Raw genomic sequence first — 27,701 nt, forward strand, 5'->3', positions numbered from 1 at the left:
CAGACTTACAAAAATCACAGTAATGCAAACAATTAAAACGCAGTCAGTGAAAAACAAATCCCTCTGAACGTTCCTCCCTTAAATACATTCAGGAGACAGTAATCCTGCTCTCCTTTCACAACTCTATGAACCTGGGTTTAAATCTCATTTTTCAGTGTATAATTTGTATTTTATGATGCATATTTTGAAAGTGTCCATTTTTTTTGTTTTTTTTCCCCCGAGTACTTTCCTCCGAGGGTCTAAAGACATCATATGCAGGTTAATTGGCATCTCTAAATTGAACCATAAAATGTGTGTGCCCAATGATGCACTATGGTCCCAGCATCACAGCTCATAGCAACCCCTAAAAATCATGTGGTTACTAAAAATGGATGAATGAAGCTGTTAGATATTAATGGTTATTATCTATTATACGATCCTATAAAGAAGAGGAGATATACTGATGTGCAAAAAAATATAACAGTGTGTTTTATGTCAATAACCAATTGGACAGATACATAATGTTATTTACATTTTAAAGTGTGTATATACTGTACATTTGCTGATTGATTGAGTAGTAGTATTTCTTGAGATTTCTTGAGAAAAACTCAACAGTTTCTCAGCTTTTGGTGTCTAAAAATGCCAAGAAGAGTTAAGAACCTGTTCAAACAGCCATTCAAAAGGGGCCAATTGAAATTAATGCAAGAGCAGCAAAAAAAAACAACCATACTCAAACTGTGTAATTAAGATTGCTGGGTTGCATTTGGTGTCAATGGCCTGATGGTTAGCATTGCTAACTCACAGCGCTGGGGACTTGGGTTCAATTTCCAGAGTGCTGTCTGCATGGAGTTCGTATGCTTGTTGAGTATGTATGTGTCCGTGTGTGCCCTACGGGGGACTGGTGTCCTGTCCCATCTTGCACCCATTGCTTGCTGGGATAGGTTCCAGCTTTCCCGCGACCCTGTATTGGATAAAGTAGGTAGAAAACGGATGGATGGTTACATTTGGCCTGATTGAAGGCAGCCTTTCTGTGAAGAGAAGAGAGAACGGGATGTTGTGCATCAACAATCCAGTCCAAATGACTCTTGCTGCATATCGAGGGCCACTTTACATTCTCAACATGACATTGATGAAGTTCTTGAGTCAGCAACTTGTCTATTCCTGCAACCCAATTCTGATGTGTTAATTTTCCAACAGAACAATATAAAAGGCCAGCAGCCATATCACCCTGCAACTCACAACTGGCAACCCACTGAAGCTAAGCAGGTGTGAGCCTGGTCAGTACCTGGATGGGAGACCTCCTGGGAAAAATTAAGGTTGCTGCTGGAAGAGGTGTTAGTGGGGCCAGCAGGGGGGTGCTCACCCTGCGGTCCATGTGGGTCCTAATGCCCCAGTATAGTGACGGGGACACTATACTGTAAAACAGGCGCCGTCCTTCGGATGAGACGTAAAACCGAGGTCCTGACTCCCTGTGGTCATTTATAAAAATCCCAGGGGTCCTGGCCAAAATTTCCCATTGGCCCTTACCAATCATGGCCTCCTAAAAATCCCCCTCTATGAACTGGCTACATTACTCTGCTCTCCTCCCCACTGATCCCTGGTGTGTGGTGAGCGTTCTGGCGCACTATGGCTGCCGTCGCATCATCCAGGTGGGGCTGCACATTGGTGGTGGTGGAGGGGAGTCCCCATTACCTGTAAAGCGCTTTGAGTGGAGTGTCCAGAAAAGCGCTATAAGTGTAAGCAATTATTATAATACAATACAATGACAAGATTACAAAAGAACCACAACAAAAAAAATGGTCTCTCTGTAGTTTTAGCTTTTTCTCCTGACACGAGCACAACAGAACATTTCTGGGACCCCTTTACTAAAGCCATCAACAGGAGATGCTTCTTTCAGCTGGTTATACAGCAGCTGCACAGGATGAGTGTGGAAGATCCCACAGCAGTCTATCCAAAGGCTGACCAGATCTATAAATCATTACTGCCAGGAATATTATGCACAGTGAGGTCATACATGTTGCATTTCATTGGTGTATTCACATATCAATGTTCACAAAATGCATCTCTACCAAGAATTACACATTAATCGCTTCACTTGGTGGTTATTATTTTAAATTGTTATTTATTTTAAAATCTGTTATTTATAATTTTCCACACAGAAAGAATTCTGCACACAATTGTCATCTTTAACATATTTGATTTTTTTTATAAAGTACAACCCTTCCCCACTTGTTTCATGGAGAACAGCAAATCATAAATCATAATCTGTCCCCACCTACAACACATTTAGCAGAATTAACTGTCACTGGATTGTTCTCATTTTTTTCTTATGTGTGAGAAAACCTGTTTGTGCTGTGCTAGGGAAAAGTCCCTCAAATTGTAGCTGTAATATAAACAAGTTTTTGCTTGTTTATTGTTTTGCTTGTTAATTAGAACTTTGCCTGTAAAACACTACTGCATGAGCAACAGCAAATTCACCTGAAAATCTTTCCCCCTTGAATTTCAAAGCCACTTTTGGTCAGATACAACTTGGGTGGGGTACATGCTGCCAAAAGTGATAGAAACAAACCCCTTCTTTTTCTGTTGTGCTGGCAGACTCTCTCTGCTAAGTAATCTAACCAGCAAAACAAGATATTTAGCCTCAGAAGATAAGTTTTGTGTGCTGCTCTGGGGACTACAGTATGTGCAAGGCCTTGTGTATTGGAAAACAGGCAGCACCCAGATGCTCAATCTTTGATCATTTTAAATTCAGTTTTTAGTTCACCAAATGATCTTGATTAAACAAACAAAACAAATCAATAAAAGAACCATGGATAAAGAGACCAAGAGTCAATTAAGAATCTGAACAACTTGAAAAAGGCAGCACATACTGTTTAAAATCCTTAAAACTGTTTTACCATCAAGCAAATACATGGTTCATGTCTGCTACCAATTACTTATGCCATTGTCATAATAATAGCAATAATGGGAGTTACAACTCTAATTTATTGCCCTCAACTATTGCCAGTGTTTTCATCATTATAAGAACAGCACACATGCAGTAAAATATAATTAGAGGAACCTCAGGCATGCTGAACAGTGTAACCCCATAGAAAAATGGGTATAGACAACACATCTATGAACACGCATTACCACAGCTACAGTAAATAAATCAACCAGTGAAAAACAGACTGAATCAATCTCTTTCTCTAGCAGTGATATTTTGATTCTAACTCATAGGAACTTAAGCGAGATGCAGTTTGGTTATAAAATCTTTCTCCCACGCAATGCCCTCTGGAAGGTTTTAATTCTCCATACTGTAGACGGAGCAAGGCTCATTTCTCTGCCTGTTATTCAGACCTAAATCCACCAAACCACCATCAAAACCAAATATGTAATTACTGCCATCAGCAAAAAAAAAAAACACTTTCTAATGGGACTCCAAAACAAGGGCCTGCTGGTGCTGATTTCTATGTATGCTAACATGAGTAGGCAGTTCATTCCTGTCTTGACTTATACAGGTAGAGATGTTATATTACAGTCTGTGTCCCTAACATTTTGATTTCCCTGGGGCTCGAGTACTTATTATACCAATTGCAAGATCTATCTCTCATTCTGCAGTATGCATGATCCAGGCCAAGCCTTTCCTTCCTGGTACATGTCAGAACAATACAATAGTTTCACTTCCACACACGCAGATGAGAAATCTACTTGTGATCTACAGTACCATCTTAATTATACTGTCCTATCAAAGCTGCTTCATGCTAGTTCATAAAATCAATACTCACCTAACATTATAAATTGAAAGTGTTTTATTTCCCAAATCCTGATTTTAGCTGTTGTATTCTTGCATGGTGAAATGACAATATATCTCACTGCGCTGGAATATTTGAGATGCCAGTCTGTCCCGGAGGGCGCTAGATGACAGTGCAGAGCAGAAGGCAAGCTTCAATTTTTAAAAAAGCACTCTCTGGAGAGGTTTGACCTCAAGGGTTTATTTACAGAATCTCACAATGAGCAGCATGTGGAGTTTCAGAACAACCAGCAAGGTGATGAACAACTGTTGCCAATTTAAAAAAAATCATACAAATGGATCATTTTCTTGGGGCTAAAAATAAAATCAAAACCAGGAGATGCTCTAGTGTTTTTCTAGGAACATAAATAAATTGTCTTGGTTTTGTGATTGTTTGCATTTTATGTAGTGCTTTACATCCCTGAAGTGCTATTCTTATAGTGTTAATCATTCATCCGGCAATGACGTGCAGCTTCCTCACCTGAATGACTTGTGGTCATTGAAGCAGCTACACCAGGTCTGTTAATGTGAAACTGCTACAGCAGTTGCTTTAAGAGGGTAAGTTAGGACATCATATGTGGGCGGCACTGTGTACAGTGGCTGGCATTGCTGCCTCTCAGCTCTGGGGTCCTGGGTTCAGCTCGAAACCTGCAGTCTGTCTGCGTGGGGTTTGTATGTCCTCCCTATGTTATGTGGATTTCCTCCAGGTGCTCTGGTTTCCTCCCACAATCCTAAAACATACGAGAAGATTAACTGGCTTCTGTGAAAATTGGCCAGTCAATGGTTTGTGTCTTTCTGCCCTGCGAAGGACTGGCATCCCATCCAGGATGTACCCCACATCAGAGAATGGATGGATGGATGGATGGATGGACACATACATGCTTTCCCGCTTCACTAACACAGTTTGAGGATACAGTGTTATATACATAAAGAGGCGAGAGGTTTCTCAAGGCAATTTCTACATTTATATATTTTATCTGGGACCCCTAGATTTGAGCTGTTCTACAGTTAGAAAGAGCTTCGATTTAATCTTCAAAACACATTGTCAAACATCCCGTCAACACAATATATTAAAATAGAGATGCCACCTTTCTCATAGCTACAAGATTGAAGAGGAGTAAAGATATTAACTTATAACTCTTAAGCCTCTTCAGGGAATGCTGAACTTTTCAGGAAAGCCTTCAAGCTGGCATCTGGCATTGATGGAAAGGGTAATTTAATGCCCAACACTGAGCTCAAAAGGAAACTAGATAGCTGGAAACCGCCTCCTTTGCAATGTTTTATCCAATTGCTACTTACTGGTATTATGTTTCCACTTTTTCATTTCGCAGTCTTGATGGTTGTGATGATTTTGATTTGTGAAGGAATCTGCAGTTCCATCTCCTCAAGATAAGCAACTAAAGCAGCGCAGCATGCGGTCCAACTTGTTAATGCAGGGAACCACTGTTTTTACTATTCCCCAATTCTGAATATGACATTGTCAGAGCAGGAACTTTCACTGTAAATTGCCCCCAATCCACACAGACACAGACATACAAACCAACAAAAAAATCAATTTCCAATCCTTTTAGCCAGCATTCACATCAAGTCTTCCAACACATTTTGAAAGTACACTTTAAAAGGCCAACAGCTTCTGATAAAATAAAACACTTTGTTTGAAAGCCAATGCCTAAACAAAACCAATATCTCCAGAAGGTGAAATCCATTTTGATTTGGATTCAATGAAATGCAAATGCATGAATGAGACTTCAGCCATCTAATTCAGCTGATAGTTTAAGCTGCTGTAATGTGGCAGCATTCCAGAGTATTCCAAGTATTCCTGAGGAAGAACCTAATCATGGCCTCAACAATCATGCCAGTCCCTTTCGTTCTAAACTCATCCGTTTCAAATGACTTGTGCAAACATTCAACACTAAAATCTGTGGCAGGTACTAGTTCTCAGGGAATTTTCAAAATCTCCTAAAAAAAATGGAGAATAAACAAAACCTGAGCTTTGGAATAAGACACTGCAATAAGGTGTGGTCGCCACAGAGAAAATGAAAACCTGCCCACACTGGTAAAGAAACTTTGATCTCAGTTTTAGGTGTGGTTGACTCACATTCCCTACCTATTAATAGCTTAATTACAGACAGTTATCCTCTAGGTAACATCACTAACCTGCAAAAGAGTACCCTGACTGTGAAAAAAATAAGAGGATATTTTAAACACTGTCTCTATTCTTTTCTCCCATACAATGGGGAAACTTAATAGACTGAAGTGATTCCTCTCCCTTGTTATCAAAGGACATAAACAGGTTCTTATTGACAGGTGATGCGAAGGAAGGTGGTAGAAACAGGACAAATGAAGGAACCAGCATGTCTAAAATGTTCCAGGACAGTTCCTAAAGCTGGGAAGTCTGTCTTAAGTTTCAATAATTAAATAACCTGGAGGCTTCATTGAATAATTAATGGCTTTGACAACCCCCCTAGAGCTGGTCGGTTCTTGTTAGTCTTGAACACATCCAGAAAAGTAGAACTGAAATGCATTTCTCAAAGAAAGCCACTATTATTCTATTTTCTACAAAAAGGTTAAAACCAGCAGGTTGCTTTAAGTTTTTTTTTGTTTATTAATCATGCCTGCAACTGACATTTGCAAGTATTTTGTTTACCGCTTTCTTTAAACTTGTTCTCTTCCGTGCCAGGAAAAGCTTGCACTTAGTTAAAAGGAAGAGTTTTGTGGAAATCTGGTAACTCTGTAGGAGTAAAAAAAGATTTCTTAGAAGTGTCACTACAGCTTCCTATAAGAAATCATTAAGAGAGAGGACATTTTCAGATTGCATGAAAACTTTATTTAGAAGAGTGCTTCTAGATTTATTTGCAATGTAGGATTTAAGAGAGGCCCTGGTTGTCAGATATCCTACTTACGGCCTGCAGCTAGTAAACATTCTGGCTTGAGGGAATGGGAAAGTAAAATATAAAAGAGAAAGCGTCATAAAAAAAAAATCTAGAGTCATAAAAAATCCATTTACTTTTGTATTAGGTGCCCTGATGTGTTTTTTTTTTTTTAACAGACATGACAACAGGAGGTTGCTGTCTTTTGAGACTTTGTCCCCTTCCTGTCACAGATCCAGGACAAGCACATACTCCTTCACTGGACTCTGAGCCCTAGATGACACACATCTTCCCAGCTCATCCCCAGATATTTATTGGAGTCTCAAATCTGACAAGTAAGGGATCCACAGCATAACAGTCATATGCAGATCACACAAGAATGGCGCTGCTGCACGACGAGCATGAAAACGTGCTGTTCTCCTAGAGCGTCTTCACAAAATCAGCCCGCAAGTCAGGACCTACTGTAGGACTTCACCTACAGAAGCGGTCAGGTTGCCAGTAATTGCTTCAAGTGGGTTTCGGTAATGACACGACACATTTACCATTATACCTTGTGAATTCTACACAAAAAGTCATGTACTGTTCTATTCTACTCTTGCTTAAGAACATCAGAATGATCTACACAAAATCTGGATTTATCGAATCCAATTATGTTTTTTTTTTTTCTGGAGCTACACAAGTCTCAATTAAGTTCAGTTACCTAAAGCAATCAAGCAAGGCAAAAAATGAAATATTGAATTCAGAGGGCTTTTTTAGATTTTAAATTGTAATACCAACAGGACACTACCTTAAATCTAGCATCTTCTATTATTTTATTAGACTTACTACCGAAAAAAAAGTACAAGTTTTTTGTACAAGTATTGTACTTTTTTTAGGACAAGAAAAAAAAGGTAACAAATCTTTCAAATAGGAGAAAACAGAAGACTGACTCACTCTTAAATGTGAGAAGTGTTTAAGACGGTAAAAAAAGCTTCCACAATTCTCAAAAAAATAAGGTATTACAAAAAAAGGTGTTGAGCCTAGCACTTATATAATGGCACATGGTGTGAAATTTAAGTGAAGAAATACTTTCAGAAACTGGAAAACAGATTGTTCAATACATTTCCACATCAATTCTGGTTTTCCATTTTTAAAGCTTGAAATTCTCTATTGTGTATACTTGAATCACTTTGGTTACACTTCACTGGATACAATTCTACAAAATAAGTCTGCCTTCTTTGTGATACAGCTTTAGTATCCCATGACCAGAGAAATTGATCAGAATGACAATAGAGAAAGCGACCACAAAATTCAAGTGTGGGGTTTCAAATTTAAGATATCCAGAATCTACAAATCTCACTGATGCAACTTCACTTGATATAACATTAACTAGAAGAAAAAAAAACATTAAACTGTCTAATCTAAACACCCACATTAGTTTAGATTAGGCAATGCTCAACAATGAAATTAAACTACATCTACAATATCAAAATGATAGAATTTGTAAAGATTCTTCAACTTAAATATTAATTGATTTATTGTATAAATCCATCTTTGCCATAACCTTGAACCAATTAACCTCTGTATCCCCCAAAAGTTCAATATCTCATTCACTCCCTCTCCCAGTAAATCACCCAATCCACCATTCCTGCACAGAGATCATTCAGTTCACAACCTAAAATTGAAAAAAACATCAAAAACACTTGATTATCTAGTACAGAGCTGCCTACCAAAGGTGTGAGGATTCTGACCCCTTCAAGCACCAAATTAGCCACAAAGCAAGCAATCTCTGCAGATAACGAGAAGGTTGGAATGAGGTGTACATGCATGCCATGAAAAGACCTCTCAGAATGAGATCCATCGTAACCTCTAATGTCAGAAGGTCCTGTTCAAAGGAAAATAATCAAGGGAACAAAAATGTTGCTTCACACTTTTTCCAAAGTGTTGACAGAGGATTAACATACAGTAGCTGCAGTGTGAAGCCAGGCTCTCTCCTCATTGTAAATGGGAAGAATTACACAGCACCACGAGCTCTCCATAGTGAGACCTGCCGCACAGAAAATAATTAAAGACATCAATCATAAGCCAGAGACTGAGGAGGACATCTAGCAGCTTTTTTATCTCAAGAGGATGGTGTGCAGTGCTGCCTTCCACTTTGGCTTATTGATAACGAGGATAGCACAAGTGGTTTTAAAGCTACGCCTCAGCCATTTACACACAGCCTTCAACCCTCCGGCTTCCACAGAGCTGATCTTCAACAGATCCTCTACTGAGATGCAAATGGTTCACCCATGCTAATTTGATATCTCGAAATTAGATTGCTTCTCAAAATCAAGATTTGCCATTTAACAACAATCTGCTATTGGCTGTTCCTGGAGCTGTAATCAGAGGCTGGGAGTCCTATGTAAGCACTAAACATTTATTTTATGATTGAGAAATGCACTGCAAATCTCCCTGCCTTTCTTCTAGCACTCCACTGATTTTACACTTGAGGGTGTGTTTAATTCACACTAATTTAGTTTCTCAGCCACCCCAGCAGACCGCAATAATCTCTTAATTACTTATTTCTCTTACAAGACACCAAATATCCTGACTAAATAAGACTGGAGTTGTTTTGATATTTCTTTAATCCACTCCTTTTGCTCAGAAATACCAATTTAAATGAAAAAGATAAAAAGCAAACATCCCAAGATGTTCACTGCATCTCGTTAGCTGCCTCAGATTACCAGAGGGCTAAAATATGGCTAAGCAGAAACTGGAGGATGAAAAAAATAAAAAAACGCTTACAGCTTTTGAGTCTGAGGCCTTTGTTGCTTGATTACAAGTTCAACACAGAAAGGTTTATGTTCACATAATTATACATTTAAAAAAAACCCTAAACCCTAACGCAACTAACCACTATCCACACCGCTGCTATCTTTTTAACAGCACGCAACAGTACTGCGCACATTTTTAACTGTATTTAACCAGCTCTGCTGAGGGACACAGTTGAGAATCTATTTTCAATCACAGTTCTACAGGTAAATATCGGTGAAGGCTATTCCACAAGAGCCAACTGCACTGAACCTTCACTAAAGGGGAAAGACACAACAAGGCAACAGCTGGAGGCAGGAACGGCCAACCTGAGGAACAGGTGGATAACAAAAGCTGATGGGTTGTGATGCATCATTTGAGATTGATGGACAGATGGATGGATGGCCAAGATGCGTGCCTGAAGCCAAGCTATTTATCTTCCAAGTCACTACCCAACGCCATTTACACTCATATAAAAGGTTGGGAGGAGGGGGTCGTCAGTAATGTGGAAAACCCACTCGAGCGCCATTAACAGCATCGCTTGCGATACAACAGAGCTTTCATTTGTCAATATTTACTCCAATGCACTTGAAGACAGAGTGCTGGCATTAGTGGGGAGCATATGTACAAAATGCAGTTTGAGAAATGGTTTTGTGAACTGGTGTCTGAAAACAGGGCATCATAAGACCCTGAAGCTCAAGGCATTATTGCAACAAAGGCTAGCAGAAATGGCTGCCTTTTCACAATGGTATCATCTTAACACCAGATTTGGGTTTAGATTCATAAAATGCCAGCAATTGACAAGGTTCTTAAAATACAGGGACTCTAGGTTCTTGTGTTCAGTAGAGTATGACACAGACAATAGGGAGTGGTAGCCTGCACTCCTAGTCTGTGATACAGCCATTCTTGACAGATAATTCAAAATACAATAGAATAGTCAGTGAATTCTAAGAAATGATGCAGCATGTTTTAAAGAAATGACAAAAATTAAGTGTGAAAACACATTCTACGCTGGAGATGACAAGCATACGGCCTGTGAACTGATTCTGCCCCACCAATTTAATTCATGTCTTCACCTAACCTGCACAGCTCAAACTCTAGCCAGGTAGTAACTGGGAGATGTTACCTTAACAGATGCACAAACAAAGCACTTCTTGTTGTTCTCTTCCACTATCCAATCACAGGTCTCCAATCTGATGATGTCACACGTCTAGATTGACAGGGATGTGTCTTTGCGTGAAAATAGTGGGGAAAAAACAACTGAAACCACAAGACCCGTAAACACACCTCCGCAATGAACAGCAACGTCTGTGCCTGTAATTCCATTGGACTCACTGAAACTATACTGTACCTAGTGGAGTTTTTTTATGATCTCAAAAAGACTTATAATAATATAATATATGTATATATTAAGACTTATATTATCAAAGAAACAATGCTGAAATAAGTGGATAAATCTATATTTCTTTGTAGATGTCAATGGAAAGCTGATGTTTGCAGTGCATAACAGGTGACTGTTACCAAAGAGCAATAGAAATAGATGTAGAACTGAATTTATTGCTAGCTTGAGATCTATTGATCAAATGTTCAGCATTTTCAGTGTTTGCATTAGTCTGTTAGTTTTATCAATCTAGAAGCACGTGTTTATTAGTGATGTCGGTCTATAATTTCAGAGCCTCTAAATTGCATTCATCTATTGATATACAGTATACAGTATATTCACCCAGCCTCTGGTTTATAAAGGCAATTATAATTAATTCTTCATCTAAAAAAATCCCAAAATATTTATCAGATATCTTAAATGTACTGAATTTCAAGATTAGAACACTACTGAGTGTTAAAGATAATCACTCAATCTAGCATAGTACAATAATCAACGAGATTAGCGTAAAAACTGTAAACTGATCAACATTGGTCCAGTGCATCTTATTTCACGATCAAATTTCTTCTGATCACTAACAACTTTTTTTTTCCTGGCTGTAAAATGTATTTTTATTGTCCTTTGCATGACACCTGATGCATTTGCAACACATTTTATCAGCGTGATATTAAAAAAAAGGGAGTTCAGCAATAAAAATCACAACGGTAAGGATGCTATGAAGAGAAGAAAAAAAATGGCTTTGCAGAGAGAAAATGTGTTTAATTGCAGCAGAAGTGTAAACCAAGAATTATTACAGTGAGGTGTGAGTGCATGTAGTTGCAGATTTTAACCAGCTGTTGGAATATTTTTTTTCAAAAGCACAGAAATGCACAAAAAACAAAATGATTAAATTTTAATTATGGGTAATAATGATGAAAAACATTGCATACTTCAACAATAACAAGCAAAGGGAGGTATGTTACAATAAAAACAAAAAATGCAAAACACTACAAATAAACAATAGCATGTATGTAGATTGTGCCTAGTATTTTAATAGTTTATGCTATGTATTGCTCACTTGAAGTACATTTAATTGAAATCTGGATCACAATTGCAAATGGACTAAAAAAGGGGAGAACTTCTGTAATGCAAAACATTTCATTGGGTTTAAAAGCAAAATCATTTGTTGCAGTTGTTGTTTTTTTTTCTCAAGATCGTAAATTAAAAGAAAAATACAATAACAGTTGTGTGGCGTTTCAGAAGCTGTAGAAGCCATACAGCATTATTTTTAAAGAGCAACAATGAAAGCAAGAGCTTGATGTACCACAGCTGTCACTTCCAACAGAGAAACTGATTTTTCTTCAACTAATTTAGAGCTTGTCGTGACCCTGCACACCTCCAAGGGTACGTTTCACAGGCTTTTGGTTGAACACTATCAATAAAACTTCCACAAGGGTGGATACTTGGAAGGAAAGAAAAATCAGCTATAAAAATGTCCCCACCACACTTGTGCACACACACACACACCATAAGCCAGCTTCCTAGTTTGATTACAACTCCAGCTTGGGAAAATAAATCAATTCGCTAAGTAAAAGGACAACACTAGGATGATAAATGAGCTGCAAACAACACAAACCTTCCAAGATTTAAAACCAGCTAGTGGAGGCATTGTGAGATGACAGACTTTTTGCATCAACAAACAGCTTAGTAAGCAGAACAGGAATAGGGCCAAGATTAAGGTTCTAATGCTGCTTTAAAAACACAAGGAATGTAACTGGGCTGGGACCAGTGGCAGCAGCAATCTGGTAGTGGCTCACCCTCTAGAAAAATCTACAAGAGATGGATAGATAACAAAATATATATATTTTTAAATCATGTTTAAAAATTACTTAACACCTGCTTTTGCACTCCTGCGACTCACGAGCCTAAACCAATAAACATTAATACCACACACTTTAATTCAGTCTTTTATCCTGACATTTCTCTCCATACATAACCTACTGTTCTCCCAGTGGAGGTTACATGACACACCGAAAGCAACTGTAAAACTGATCAAATCCATCCATCCATCTGCTTCTGTAACTGCTTTATCCAAACCAGGGTCACAGGAGACGGGATGCCAGTCAATCACAGGGCACACTGACAAGAACACCGCGGGAGGAAAACAGCACCCAGAGGAAACTCACGTGAACATGGGGAGAAACTCTACGCAGACAGCACCCCAGGAATCAAACTGCAGGACAGCCATGCTAACCACTGTGCCAGCATGCCCACCGGATAATATGTTTGATTCAAATGGGTAAACTTGAACATCTCTCCTTTTTTAGGGAGCTCAGTGGCTCCGTTGTGGACTCACAAAATATGTCTGGAGAGGAAAAAAAAAAAAAGAAATACTGCAAAAAAAAAAAAGGATTTTATTTGTCTGCAAGTTTTCTGCATGGGCCATTGTGCTTGAAACTGTTAGAAAGCAGGAACCTAGCGATGTTTTGACTCGATTAAAATGCTTTTATTTTCAGTTGAATTGCTGCACAAAAGCACAGCAGCTGCTGCTTATTAAACCCTGAACTCGCCAAGACTATTAGTTTCTCCATTCATTAGGGTCTAAGAGGAAAAGTTTTTTGTCTAATTTTGGGAAGCTTTTCCTTTCTTTTTAATGATTGAAGGCATAACAGCATTAAAACGTCACAAAATCAAATGCTTATGTGAGCTATTCAAAAGCTCAATACACTTTCCATCTTCGAGTGATACACACCACAGAGGGCATATGCTCCTCTTGTACCAGTAGTATTCTTCTCAGGATTTCAGAAACTTATCATAACAAAACCTTGGTTCATTCTTCATTTACAGGACACTGGCAAAAAAGAGATTTGTAATTTAAAGAGATTTAAGCCAAATGTGTTCTGAAAAGGATATTTAACTACACCAAGCCCTGATGAAACCATGCACTGTGGCTCACAGTCCATCAGGAATCTTAGCATCTCCAAATACTACCATTCACCTGAATAGGCCACATTCAGGCCAAAGGAGCTACAGCTATTTTCTCCAGAGAAGGGAATGTGTTCTTCAGTTACTTTCAGGTTGATTGGCAATCCTTTTGTGTTTCTCATCATAGACTGGGTGATCCCTTTTCAAGTCAGCAGTGCAAACTGACATCAGAACAATATAGCAATATCAGGATTATAATTAAGTACAGGACACAATTGTGCTAGGGCAGCAAACCCTCAATGAACCTCTGGGGAATAAGAGCAGTATTGATTAAACCAAATGATCATTGTAGATTTGATTGAATTGATTTTTCCAGGCCTTCTATGGTCTAGACTTGGTCTCTGAAGACCCTCAGTAATGGCTAGTCTATAGACTTAAAAAAATGATATTCTCATGCTGTCGATAATTATGACATTGGTTGAAATTATTCTGACTGGTCTCCATTTAGGGGGTGTATAGGGGGTACAACTATTGATCTAAGTGGAGGGTGTAAAAATATCACAACAATACTTTTAAAAATGTCACATGTCCACCAAAGTCTTTCTGCCACCATCCAACACTGGATCACTAAAGCTGCCCCAGTCATCACCCACTAATGATCCAATGATTCATTTCTGAAGCAGAAAGGCTCATGCTGAAACCACCAATCCCATCATCTCTTATATAGAAAGGGTACAGTCAGTTTTTAGAGGTTTTAGAGGTATGAGTGGGAAACCACATCAGTGTACATTGATACAAAGGAAAAACTGGAGTTTATAACCAGACCAGACGCACACAAGTTCAATAGTTCAATTCGCAATCATTGCTGACATCATTTCCTCATGGCAAAAAATACATGTCATATATATGTAAGCACCGTCCCTCTCTCACATTCAGCGCTTGCATCCCTCATTCTCCCCATCTCCCCCTCTGCAGCTGCCCTTTGGTCACTCCTCTTTGCAGGGGGTCCCACCCTCCTCATCCTGTGGCCAGGAGGTTGGTCCTCAGCTGATAATAAGATCCCTTTATTGGCCACATACATTTTCTTGTATTAGGAATTTGTCTTTCCGCATACCCCAGCTTGCTCTCCATGAGACACACAGGCAGGGAGAGAAGCTGGGGGTCAGAGCGCAGGGCCAGCCATTTATACGGCGCCCCTGGAGCAGTTGGGGTTAAGGGCCTTGCTCAAGGGCCCAACGGAGTAGGATTCCTCTGCCGGCCGTGGGATTTGAACTGGTAACCTTCCGGCCACAGGCGCAGATCCTGAGCCCCAGAGCCACTGTTCAACCAGAATGCAGAACTTTCTGGGAGAGATTCGCCCACAATTCGCCCACTTCCTGCGTTGTGCAAAGCTGAGTCTGCCTCTCCCTGCCCTCACGCACGAACCACGAAACCATGCATGCATGAAATAGAACAAAGTAACCCTTCTTTTACCTTTCTACATGCATCAAGGAGCAATATGTTGGCTGTATTTTTTTCTGCGTTTTTGTCTATTTTACCGTGTTGAATTAACTTTGACTTGATCCTTCCCACTGAATTTTTCATTTTAATTTAATTTTCTGTTTTACTTGTAGCATTCTCTGCATGGGTACACAGCACGACATCGTGTTTGGTCCTCCAATATAAATTTCTATGCAGAATGTTTTTCTTTGCACACTGTGATTGTGCCATTCAATACCCAAGAAATCTGGACATTTCAAAATCCGCAAAACCTCACTGTTAGCAGCACAATGCACTGGAGATTAATAATAAAAAAAGGCTAACAAATTATTAGGGAAAATTCCCAGCTGGGCTCTGGACTACATTACAGTACATTTGGCAGAATACACAAAACTCATATACTTCCTGTACAGTCCTCACTCACCATACTATATATAATCTACTGTATGCACTAAGCATGACCCAAAAAAGAGTAAAATCTTAAATAAAATTATTAAAGTTGTCAGTTTATTACACAGCCCATTTTTTTAAACCAGCACTGCCTCTTGCAGACCTATTTCTCTCAGAGCAACTGAAATACGTGGAGTTACTTGCAAATAACGCAGAGCTGTGACTGGACAGAACTTCCAAAGTGCAGCTTGAGAGAGTGTCTGTCTGAATAAGGAGACTGGCTGAGGATTTAATATTAAAGGCTGAGAGGTTAAAGCATAAATCAATCATTGAATAAGGCCGATCTTACACACTGGTTATCATACAAACAGCTCAATTATTTCATCTCCTTACCAGCTGTGAATTTACCATTTAAATAATTTTATTCATCAATTCAGTCTACCAGCTTGCTCCAGATGCATTTTTTAATATCAATTGTTTACCTGAAGGCAAGAGTCAGGAGACATAAAAACCTTAAGAGCATTGGAGCTAACAATATTCAGTATTGTATGATAGATTGCCTCAGTAGCTCTTACGAAAGGGAGAATGCACAGTGCTCAGTACAGGAGCTGGGGAAGTACCTGAACACACTGCATTAGAAAGAAGACTGGTCCAAGCTTTCAAAAAGCAACAGAATAAAGAAAACCGATTGTATACGGGAATTAAACTAACAGATGTGCTGAAATTTAAAACAACACAAATTACACCGTTATTTTACACGATAAGACTTTAATAACCACTTGTTTGCAAAAGGTTTGTCATTTTGTCTTCTACAGTACACGGCCACAGCATCTGCGAACTACCTCGTAACTTCTCCAGAATTGGATTCCAGAGAGCGCTGTGCCAACAAATCCCTCAACTGAGAAGCGTTATTATTCTTCTCTTAAAATGGTATACAGTACCTCTGAACAGTCCTTAATATGACATCTCCTTCTGTCAATATTCCATTTAAAAAAACGAGTTCCTGCTTGTACAAACATGATGTGCATAAAACCGAGCTCGATCAGATACAATTATTGGAGATTTCATAAACCTTCTGCCGCCGAAAGATTTGTACAGGACATAAAACTTGCTATACGGTTGCTGTGCGCAGCCAAACATTCGTGAGATCTATTCTCAACTCGCCCTAGAGATGACGTACCACAATAAAGTCCACGAATATATTTCAAAGTTCAGCCTTGAGCAAAAGACAATTTGGCTGGAAGCACCAAATTAATAAAAGTTGCAATGACTGCTGCGCCGTACCTGTGGATGGAAGACTGGATGACCGACTGTGGCCTTTACAGTACACGGATAGCAATGACCGCCTATACTCTATAGTGGGGGGAAAACTGCAACAAAGATTACAGTTTAACATACAGTGAATTTACAATTCAAATCAAATAAACGTTGGTGAAACACAGCGCATCAAATCGGACTTTCTGCATCCTGAGAACTTGCTACATGGAAGCGGAGCAGCATCTTGTGCTGTTGACTTGTTTCCGTTTCACGAGTAACAAAAAGTTACTATTCAAGATATAAACACCCGAATTACAACTCTCACATGCCAGTAACTACTAAAAGACGCGACAAGAAGAAGAAACCGAAAAGATCTGAAATCCCTACATTTGAGGAAGATGCCCCAAATTTGCTCAACTAATTACTAGATTGTATGCCAACTTTAGTAAATCATTCCTGGTACTTTTTTAAAAAAACAGCGAGCCCCGGAATCAAGCGATTTTTAAATGTGATTCCGTTAATTCTGAAATTTAGCATTAAAGCAGAGAATCCACTCGCACGTTACTAAAAATGAAGCCTCTAAAACACAGACATAAAATTACGTTGGGTGGGCTTTTATTTGCTAAATCCATTAAATGTCAAGTAGGTTATACGCAGTCTTATTTCCAAAATTAGTAGATTCTATCATCTGGCTATTTTAATATATTTTTTGTATGTTAATAAATGTATTTGTCTTCATTTCGGTTTATCCAGAATCCTGAAACAATCAGACAGACCTGGAAGGAGACAGTGATTCCATTCCAGCACGGGGTATTTAAATTCAGTTCAACTCTACACGATATTTTATTAATATCGATATTCATATTATCACAACACGGTGAGGGTGTGGAATTTCACGGCTCGGGGTCGTGTCAGACGCCAGAGTTCATTCTCACGGCCCTTGCTTCCAATCCTCGAGCGTGGACCGGCAGAGGCAACTGAGCACAGCCGTGCTCCCACCTTGTGGAGAGAGAGAGAGCAGCCTGCGTGTACCGTCAAATCCTGGAGTTCGTGTGGGGGGGTATCGTTACCCACTGCTGAAGATGCCCAACTATCATCCGCGCCCAAACCACCACCTATCCCGTACGTTGACAAATAGGGCCGGGCATCTCCCAACCATCACAAACTGTCTGCAAGTTCTCCTACGTGCGGTAGATGAAAACTACCGACTGGCTCTCTCAAGTAGTGGCAGTAAAATATAAACCACCACCAAACTGCAGTGACCCCAGAGAATTATAGCACAATACACACCGATTCCATGTAAAAAAATACTAGAAAAGACCAAGCACAGAAAAGCGTGTTACAACCTTGAAGTAATGCGCATAAAAACGCCAAGAGATTATGTGCAATGCATTGAGAGGTTCTTCGCTTTTATCTCCCCCCTGTATTGAAAAACATGCAGGGAATGATCAATGAGGATTTACGAAAGCGAGCTATGCAGCCAGAGTCTTACAAAAATATCGCATTCCACAAATGACCATGCAAAACGTGCCTCCCCAACCCATTTTCTCCTCCCGAAGCCATCACTCGTTCATTTGGCGTTTGTCTTACACATCTGTTACATGTTTTCTTTGTTTAGCATGTTGATAATACCAAAGAAAGCACTCACCACTTGTAATCAGCGCCACGAAAAACAGCTCAAGAGTTCCGCGGCCAATCCGTCTAATTGTCATCGTAGACATTCCAATAAATCCACAGTGATGCTTTTAAACCGGTCTCTTTTCTGTTTAAAAATACTCTTGAACGGTGGAATGCGCACTTCTGGAGCCTGAAGTTGGACAAGATGAATGAGTATTTACACGAGGCGTTCTTGAACTTCACCAGGGAATGTAATGGCAGCTAACTCCATTTAATGTCCATATCAGTCAGGGCTGGCGAGGGTTCACTGCCACCAAACCAAGGCACGCAAATTTGCGGGGTCGAAATTGCCGCAACTGGGAAACTACACTCGTGGAAAAGTTCCTCTAAGATATCCTGCTAGGGGCCCACGATTGACGATTACTCCTTGTTATTTCAGCATCCCCCTCAAGCCCCGGATCGCAGCGAGCAACAAGAGCCAGGCGAGGTTAGCCGTGATTTAATTCCAGCCAGGTACAACTGTAATCCTCGGACAACAGGCTTCAAAATTGCAAATACTGAATATCGTGCAGTCCTCTGTTTCAGCGTCTAGAGCATGTCGTTCTTCTTGGCAGCTCGTTTACAGCCCCGGCGAAAGGGAGAGACGACTTGCAGAAGCCAGTGAGGGGAAACTACGCGTCCCGTACCCTGTCCTACAACAACGGTAACGCGCTGGCCGGCAGTCTACAACTTTCACGGGGCAGTGCTGCGACCCTCTGCAGCAACAATTAGGTCATAAACCGACGATGCAAGCCGGAGCCAACTTTGATCTCCAAGTTGCGGGGAGATGGTGGCTCCACAGCGCGTGCCTGCGTGCCTCCCGTGGACTTGAGCCTTTATTGAAGTTCCACAGCACGAGTCGCCAAACAGACATCCAGCCAGCGACGCGTAAAATCCACGACGGGAGCACAGCTCTCTCTCTCTCTCTGTCCAAACACGCCGCTTCAGTCTCTTTAATGTGTATGAAAACACTTTTCACCTTTCGGGGATTGCATCCGTCTCTTTCCTCTTAAAATGCGACTAGTACAGCAAAGTCCCAACTCCACGCCACCGCACCGTCACTGTTTGGCCCCGCAGAACCGCTCTGGTTGCCTACTCTGGCATTTAGCAGCACGCTGCTTCCGAACGAGCAGAGAGGGAGGGAACAGGGATGCCCAACTAGTTTAACTCGCCACGCATCTTCATTGCACCCTAGAAAGGGAAACAAAGAAACGGAAACTGAGCTGCTGCTTCATTCCCAGCTCTGCCATCCAAACCGGCTCACTCCATCAGAGTTCATTGTCGAGCCCAATTAGAATCCCAGTTGAATCAAAGCAATGAATCCGCGGGCTGGTCTTGCCAGGGCGACCAGGCAAAGTTCCACAACAGGCCAGGCAGATCCGATTTCGAACAATCGCTCGCTCGGGTTTAGTTTCAGAGTAGGTCCAACAGCTGTTGAAATCTCTTTCTCTCTCTGTAGTCACTCAGACTATAGTTAAGAAGCAGAAACCAAATCGCGGTCACGTGACGCGCGTCCCCGTGGCCCGCTCGCTCCCAGCAGCATTCACGTACGATGCGCGTACCCATCCGCCGTGAGCGAGCCCAGAGATAATTATCAGCCGCTGAATTTAATTTTGTAGGAGAAAAAAAGCAGCTTGAAAGAGGAGATAATTAGTGGAACAAAAAGCGGTTTTGTTGCATAATTTCATTTATCTTGCACCCTAATTGTGTGTAATATGCTATTTTAGTTTTTTTTTTCCGCAGAATTAAACTAGAAAATGGATAACGTTTGCAGATACAACTGTACAGCTAAAATAAGATTGAAACATGATCGTAAACTTACATATTGAAATGTACACTTAGCTGTTTAAAAGCTGTCATTTTATCATGTAATTCATGCCTATACCCACATCGAAACCCCCTTGCCTTAGAAGGAGTTTTAATAGGATTCAGAAACAATATTTGCTTTAACAAGTAAAAAAATCTTTCGATTTACATTTGCAGACAAAAAAAATCTGTCTTCAGGGCACTATAATTGACCACAATTACAACTATGTGTGAAGTTCACGAAGACCTTTGTCGCGGAGCACGTCGGGGATGCACACCTGGCCGTGCAATGTGTCCTTTTTTTCGGATTAATGTTTTATGGTATCTATTGACTTACGGGTGGTTAGTTTGCACTATGTGTTAGGAGGAATGTAATCATTCAGGATTTCTTTATTACTGCGTATTTCTACGTGTGCGGTATACTGTATACGTTTAAGAGCTTTTCGGGTGGTTGAACCATAACGTAAAACGCGACTGAAAAAGGAAGGTTAAGGTTATAAAAAAAAAGAATTGTGTTGCGGGCTAATGTCGTTTTTATTAAACTATTTAGAAAGTAATGTAACCACAGTACACCAAACGTTTTTTTGTTGACTGTGCGGTGGTTACATTTAAAGCAGGTTTCAAATACTTGAAGCACAGCGAGCATGTTGTTTTTGAAAATATTTACGACGCTGTGGTAAATATTACATTTCGTTCTAAACAGCAGAAGACAGGCACTGGTCCATATTGTTATGAAACCACGTTTCCTTCTTGTCCTATAATATATTGAATTGTTTAAATTTTAGAATAAAGTAAGGCTATTTCGTTACTTTATTGAAACGTTCGTTGTTTTATCAATTTAAACCTTGTGTAAACCTTGTGTTTTTCAGGTACTGTATATACACCCATTTGTTTTTAAACTATGTAGTAAATATATGTAGTTATGTGCTTTATGTTACTGTACGTCTCTGTATTGTTTGGACTGACATAATGTGAACCTAAATAAATAAAAATATGAGAAAACACGGTCATGCAATATAGAAAATGTCGCTTGGGGGCATAACCACTTCTTTAGTTCTTGCCTATGGAGAAGGAAGTCTAAGCACTAGATTACAGCAAATTTGCGCAACAACGAAAGAGTAAAGAAGTTCCTTTCTTTACCGGTATGCACCAAACTAGTGTCCGACAAGACTGAACACCTTTTAACTTGATCGTGGGAGAGCGAGGGCAACGGAATGTAGAGTATCCGGGTTTATAAACTAAACAAAAAGTAGTTCTAGATTTCTCTTATTGCAAGATCATTCTATTTCAGATTAATTTGACTTGAATTTACGGTTACCGTTAGCCTGGCGAACCCTTTTAAAGTATGCATTAAAGGTTTAAGATGTACGGTATTTATTAGACTTGAACTATTAAGATTGATAACGTTTATCATCAACCTTTTATTAACATTATTTATATTGTAGTATATTACATAGTTGGAGTAAATTGTAAAAAACGTGCAAAATCTAACCAATATTGTGTTTTACACGTTTAAATACTGTTTAGTTTTTAGAATAGTTTTCCATGACCCCTAAAAAAACGCAGTTTATTTTGTACAATATGTTATAAAAGCGAGTCTTTTAATGAGAAAGTTATTAACGTAAAAGCCAACGGAAAAGGAGCCACTTTTTGTCGGAATGGAATTAATCTAGACCATTAATTATTGTATGAAGGATTACATTATAGCCTGCTGCAACCATGGCTGCTGGTGCTGCTGTACAGTACATGCCATTGTGTTTCTATATGTTGGCCCACCAGGTAAATACATCTGTTCTGACCAAACTATCCTATTCCCCTCCCCATATGTCCAGATGGTGCCCAGGCTGGGTACAATCTGAGTTGGCTGCTGCATCACTGCCATGGATCCAAGAGGGACATCGTGGATAAAGCAGCCTAGCAGGACTCCTGTCTCAGGGGGGTAGGCAGGCCTTTAGGGTTTGGGATGACAAAATGAAAAAATAAACATCTAATGTCCGACTCACTCACACTGAAACACTGCGGAGTGAGGAGTGAGCTGGATTTTGCCTTGGCAGCCAACCACAGCTGTCACTCAGTGCCAGCTGTGGTGGAAACATGTTGTGACAGGAAGCCTGAATCACCTGCAGGGAATGTGCAACCACACCCACCTCTGGTGGACTCAGGATATTTAAGATCCTCTCTGCTATAGAGTTTGTGCTCTAGAGCTTTCTCTATTTCATGACCTTGATTTGATGCCATGTAAACCCTGCTTTGCTAGACTGCACTGCTGGACTGTGTTTCTGCCTGATCCTCTGGCACAGCACCACGTCTTCCTGCATGCTCAGCACTACGCAACCCCTCATTGCATGGCTGCAGCTTCCCTGGATCATCTTATCTCTCTCTTCACCTAACATCACATACTGTAGATCCATTGGACTTCACTTTCAAATAACTTTGACTGTTTTCAGATCTTAAACATGGAGGAGACAGCTGTCTTTTAACTATTGCATGTCACAAGTGTCATAATCACCTGATGCATAGAGCCAAGTGAACAACAGCATTTCAGAAGAGGAAAAGGCTTAAAGAGATGCATTATGAAATGCAGCATAGGGATACACAGAATGGAGAAACTGCCCAAAAGTTCAGCACTTTGAATCCGGTGAGATGGCTCTATTTGAGAGAACCCTTAGGGAGAATTTTTTATTGGACAAATCGTGTTCATGTCTTTGTATAACAATTGCTACTAAATGTCACAAACATACATGACATCCATTGATCCATTTTCTAAATGCTTCTTTCAATTTGGAGTTGTGGGGGAGCCGGAGCCTATACCAGCAAGCACATGGCACAAGGCAGGGTACACCCTGGATGGGACAGTCCATCGCAGATGCATGAAATCAGGTTTTGCAATTTAGTTGTATTAAGGTCTGTATGTGATATATTGCATTATTGTTGCTTTCAAATGTTGTCGTATCTTTGTTTAAATTTAGGCGTAATATGCAGGAGGGCAAACAGTTTTTATTTCACTGTATTCAAAACAAAGCATTGTTCTGCATATTTTCATATGTTTTCTGAAATGCATGTTATTTAGTATCTTCTGATTTCTAATACGAGAGGCTTGTGCATTGGTGTTGGTTCATTGAACAGAATGTGCTACAGAAAACAGTGTGAAATTGCATTAATGAGAAAAAACTGGTTGTGACAATATTATGACTCACATTCTTCAAAGTAGGATCCACAGAAAAAAGAAAATCCCGAATTTGGGATTAATTACTGAACGCGCTAGGTGGGCTGGATGGCCTCCTCTGGTTCGTAAGCTTTTCTTTTGTTTTTAAAAGAGTAATGCAGCTCACATCAAGAAGACTCACTCTAAGCAATTTATGCTTCTGATTGGAATGAGATTTTAACAGCTTTTACCTTCTAAATGACTGTTTTTGATTAACCTATAATATTTTATTTCTGGAACACCAGCCTAAGAGGAAACAGTGCTCTTAGACATAAATTAACAGTTTTAGAAGAGATAAATTTCTAATTTTTTACCCCCTCTGATAAACATGCACATTATTGATACGTGACTACTTTTTTCAAGGCTGACTTCACTACAGGATTGAACATCACCTTTATTTAGAATATAAATATAACCCTGTTCATTGGAGCAATTTGAAAGAGAAGTAGATTCTAATGTGTAGATTCAGCATTAATCAGTGCTTAATACCTGTGCGCAGTAAACCTGTAATACTGATCAGTAACTGACTCTACTAACCAATTATTCATTTCAGGTTAGTTTTCACAATGAATAGCTGATCATTATTACACTTTTATTTCACACCGACATTAAGCACCAATTTTCATCTTAGCAAAGGTGTAATCCTGGATTTTCATATGAACATCTTTAAATTTAAGGGCTGTTTTAAATTCTGTCCTTTCTCAAACTGTACTGTTTCTGTGACACATAGTCATGCTCAAACTAGTCAAAAATAAAAAATATGTCTGTGTCTTACATTGAGCCTAATGATACTCCACTTTTAATTGAGATTTCTACTTTTTGGCTTGTTGCATTTTATCTTTCTGCTAATAGATAGTATTAGGCTTCTACACACCTAAAGAAGAGTTTCATAGAATTCTTAACAAGAAGACCATTAATGGGATATTGCTTTTGCTAGTTTTATTATTGGGAAACAGCAAAACTAAAATGGCTATTTCAGAAGGCAGCTGGAGCAATTCCACTTCACAAAGCTGATTAAAATTATTTTCAATTCAGTTTACAAAATTAATAATATCACCTTAAAAACTGTTACAGATGGCCCTGTTACTCTAGAACTTGAAATAACCCCTCATCACTGAATTCAAAGATATTTGCAGTCATTCAGTATGCATGAATCCTCTAGGCCATTAGATGGCATTACATTAAGGGGTCTAAGTTTGTGGAACACTTTGAGCAAACAATCTGCTTTCTTCAAACTCCAAGTCTTCATTTTCTTATTTGGAGAAATGTAACAGATTGCATTATAGATTACATAGTAAACAAAGTCTGGCTGTAGTTTGTAATAGATTATAGATTAAAAGTAATCCTGTCCACCATTGCGATGACAATGATATTAATGCTGAAAATAAAGTAGGTTATGGGAGACTAATGCTCTCTTTTGAAAACAGAGTTGAACTTCAAGTTAGAAAAAATAAATCTTAGAGGGAAAATGGAAAGGCATTGCATTTGGGCTTTTGATTCACCTGATTTATGAGAAAATATGAAGAGTCAGATAATTCTCCAATGGCAGACAATCCATGGAAGATTGTCCTCTTCACTAATCTAGGATGACATTCATCACAACAAGAAGTTTGATCTTGACTCACAAAATCTTTGTCCTTTCAAAAGAAAGGCATAGCTTGTAAAAAAAACTCCAGGCCCTTCCTTTGTTTATGCCTTGCTTCTGTTGAATTGAGGCTACTGTTGTCGACCTAGGGAATGGAGACAGAGTGTGTTGTGTTTGCCTGTTTGTGTGGTTAGAAAAAAGGAGATTCAACAATGATAATCTTCTTAGCATTAAATTATCTGAAACAATTGCTTTGTGCTATACCGAGCACAAGTGACGGTATCGTGGGCTTAATTGATTTCTTTGTTGTTTCATAGACAGAATTAATCTTATTCAAGGCTGAGAAGTCCCTTTTGTATGGAGCTGGTTTCTGACGTTCCAGGCTGTGGAGTCCCCTCTCCTTAGTCTGCCCATGGTAGCTGCCAAATGCAACAAAGGCACAGACTAGTAATTAAATTGGAGCCCTGGGGGTTTTTTCACTTATCCGGACGTACGGTTCGCTTCCTCAGCCATCGAAGAATTTGCATTTCAGCCACGAGCTTGTGCAGTGTTCCTGCTAAACCCCAGATCACTTCATAAGAGACGTTGAAACAGAGTGGAAAGAAAGAGGGTTGGGGCAGGGAGATTGACTGGGGGGGGCAGTTAGGGACATTTTGTTTTCTGCTAAAGACTTCATTTGCTCAGTTGTCCCCCAGGAATTGTTAATATGCATTTGTTAAATGTTTAATGTCAATGTTAAAAAGTAAAACAGCTGGTTAGGAAACAAAATGTGGAATTATCGAAATATTGTGTTGTGCGGGACCTGATGGGAATGTGTAAGGCAGTGGTGTCCAGCCCCCTGTCAATATCCAGCAGGTTTATAGGTAACTAATAGATCAGCAATGTCTTAAGATCAGGGACAGCTAAACAGATAGTTCTTTTAAATGAATTAAATTAATACATTTTAATTAATAATCTGGTACAAAAACAATTGAAATGTTCAATAACTTTCAGCCATCCATTTATTCATTTTGTAGCTGCTTCTTCCAATTAAGGCTCTCAGGGGAGCTGAGGTCTATCCTGGCAAGCAAAGGGTGTCAGGTAGGATACCCCCAGGACAGGACGCCAGTCCATCGCAGGGAACACACAGACACAAACCCAGGTGAGCCCTTACTCACACCAGGGCCCCTTTTCTCACAAGACAACACATAACCTGCCAGTATGTTTTCTGACTGTGGGAGGAGCACAAAGAAGAAATCCACACAAACCCTAGGAGAACATATAAACTCCACACAGATAGCACCCCAGGTCTAGAATTGAACCCTAAGCCCCAGCACTGCAAGGCAGAAATGCTAAGCACAGAGGCACCACAGTTCCCCCTCAATAAATTCCATGTATTACTAATTAAAAAAACTAATTTCATGATTGCCTCTCAGAGAAACTAGATTGGGGCTCTCCGGGATCAGAGGTGGAGAATCCCGACTTACAGGAAATTCAAGGTATTTTTTGTACACGCACATGTAAGATTCTGTTCCTGTGTAAATATTTGTTACTTTTTTCAAACCAGACAAAAAAAAGGCCTTTTTCCAGCTGTGGGAACCTGCACTTTTTAAATATCAGATTTGCAGAGAGAAGGAACACTGATTAAACAATTGTAAAGCAGAACCCTATAATTTAGGAGCTGTTTGATAGGAAGTGATTAAACATTCTCATGTTTTTCCCTGTGGTGAACATCCTTTGCAAACACTGAATTCGGCATCAATGTCCACTTAAATTACTCAGATGTTGTTTTTAAAAGACACCACACAGCATGATGGAGCAAAGAAGGAGCTAAAAAACATTTAAACCAGTACTAGAGAGTTCAACCAGGTATAGCCATGGTGCTTAGGAGAAAGATTTCATGGCTGGGGGGCCACCACGTACGATAGATTGTGGCATTATTAACTGTACCAGTAGTGGCATGTGAAAAACAGAAATCTGAACACAGTGGACAGATTAATAGACAGACTGGGAGGTAAAAATAATGGAGGGCATAATGAAACTGGAGCAAATGCAGTGAATTATTAATGCCATACCTGAAGTGCACAAATCAGTAAATAACAGCATTTGTCTTTCTCAAGCTGCTTCATCTATTCACTACATGAAGGAAATAGAGGACAATGCAGGGTAAGAATCTGAAATACCAGTAGCTGACTTTTCAGTCATCAATTACAGTTTCCCATCCGCATATCTTCAGGATAATGATTGATTCCACTATGACTGAACACAAACATAATTTTGATAAAGTGTCTACTTGTTTTGAGCTTGCCACCCTTTGCCCATTTTTTAAATTAAGTCCTTAAAGCACAGGAGAGGCTGGTGTCCTTTCTAAACATCTGTCTTAAAATGTATGTTGGATTGTTAGAGTGTCTCCTGATACTTTCATCTTTAACCTCTATATACAGCATTTACTGTATGCATACCTCCTGTATATGCGTATCAGTTTTTTTAAATAGTGTTTTTTAAAGGATGTACTGTACTGTCATCTGTACCTTATAAAGTTTAAGCTGGCTCTTTCATCCCCGACCCAAATAAAGGGTTTGATACTTTCTGTAGGAAGACTGTTGGCAAAATCTAATACTCTGAGTATGGAGTGGGTAGTTTGCCCACAGAGAAAAAAAAGGGCA

The 27,701-nt window shown here is 39.6% G+C and overlaps 1 protein-coding gene across 2 annotated transcripts in view; it reads right to left on the bottom strand.

Annotated features, from left to right (window-relative positions):
* tmem132e (transmembrane protein 132E) overlaps positions 1–19,987 on the bottom strand; it is a 229,873-nt gene extending 209,886 nt beyond the window's left edge. For both annotated transcript variants that reach the window (XM_069184282.1, XM_015367846.2), the window contains exon 1: positions 18,453–19,987. In XM_069184282.1, the coding sequence (XP_069040383.1) occupies positions 18,453–18,525 (73 nt within the window). In that variant the 5' untranslated portion in view covers positions 18,526–19,987. The remainder of the gene's footprint in view (positions 1–18,452) is intronic.
* Between the last annotated feature and the right edge of the window lie 7,714 nt (positions 19,988–27,701).

The sequence above is a fragment of the Lepisosteus oculatus genome, chromosome 26 (genome assembly GCF_040954835.1).
Source record: "Lepisosteus oculatus isolate fLepOcu1 chromosome 26, fLepOcu1.hap2, whole genome shotgun sequence".
Classification (NCBI taxonomy): Eukaryota; Metazoa; Chordata; class Actinopteri; order Semionotiformes; family Lepisosteidae; genus Lepisosteus; species Lepisosteus oculatus.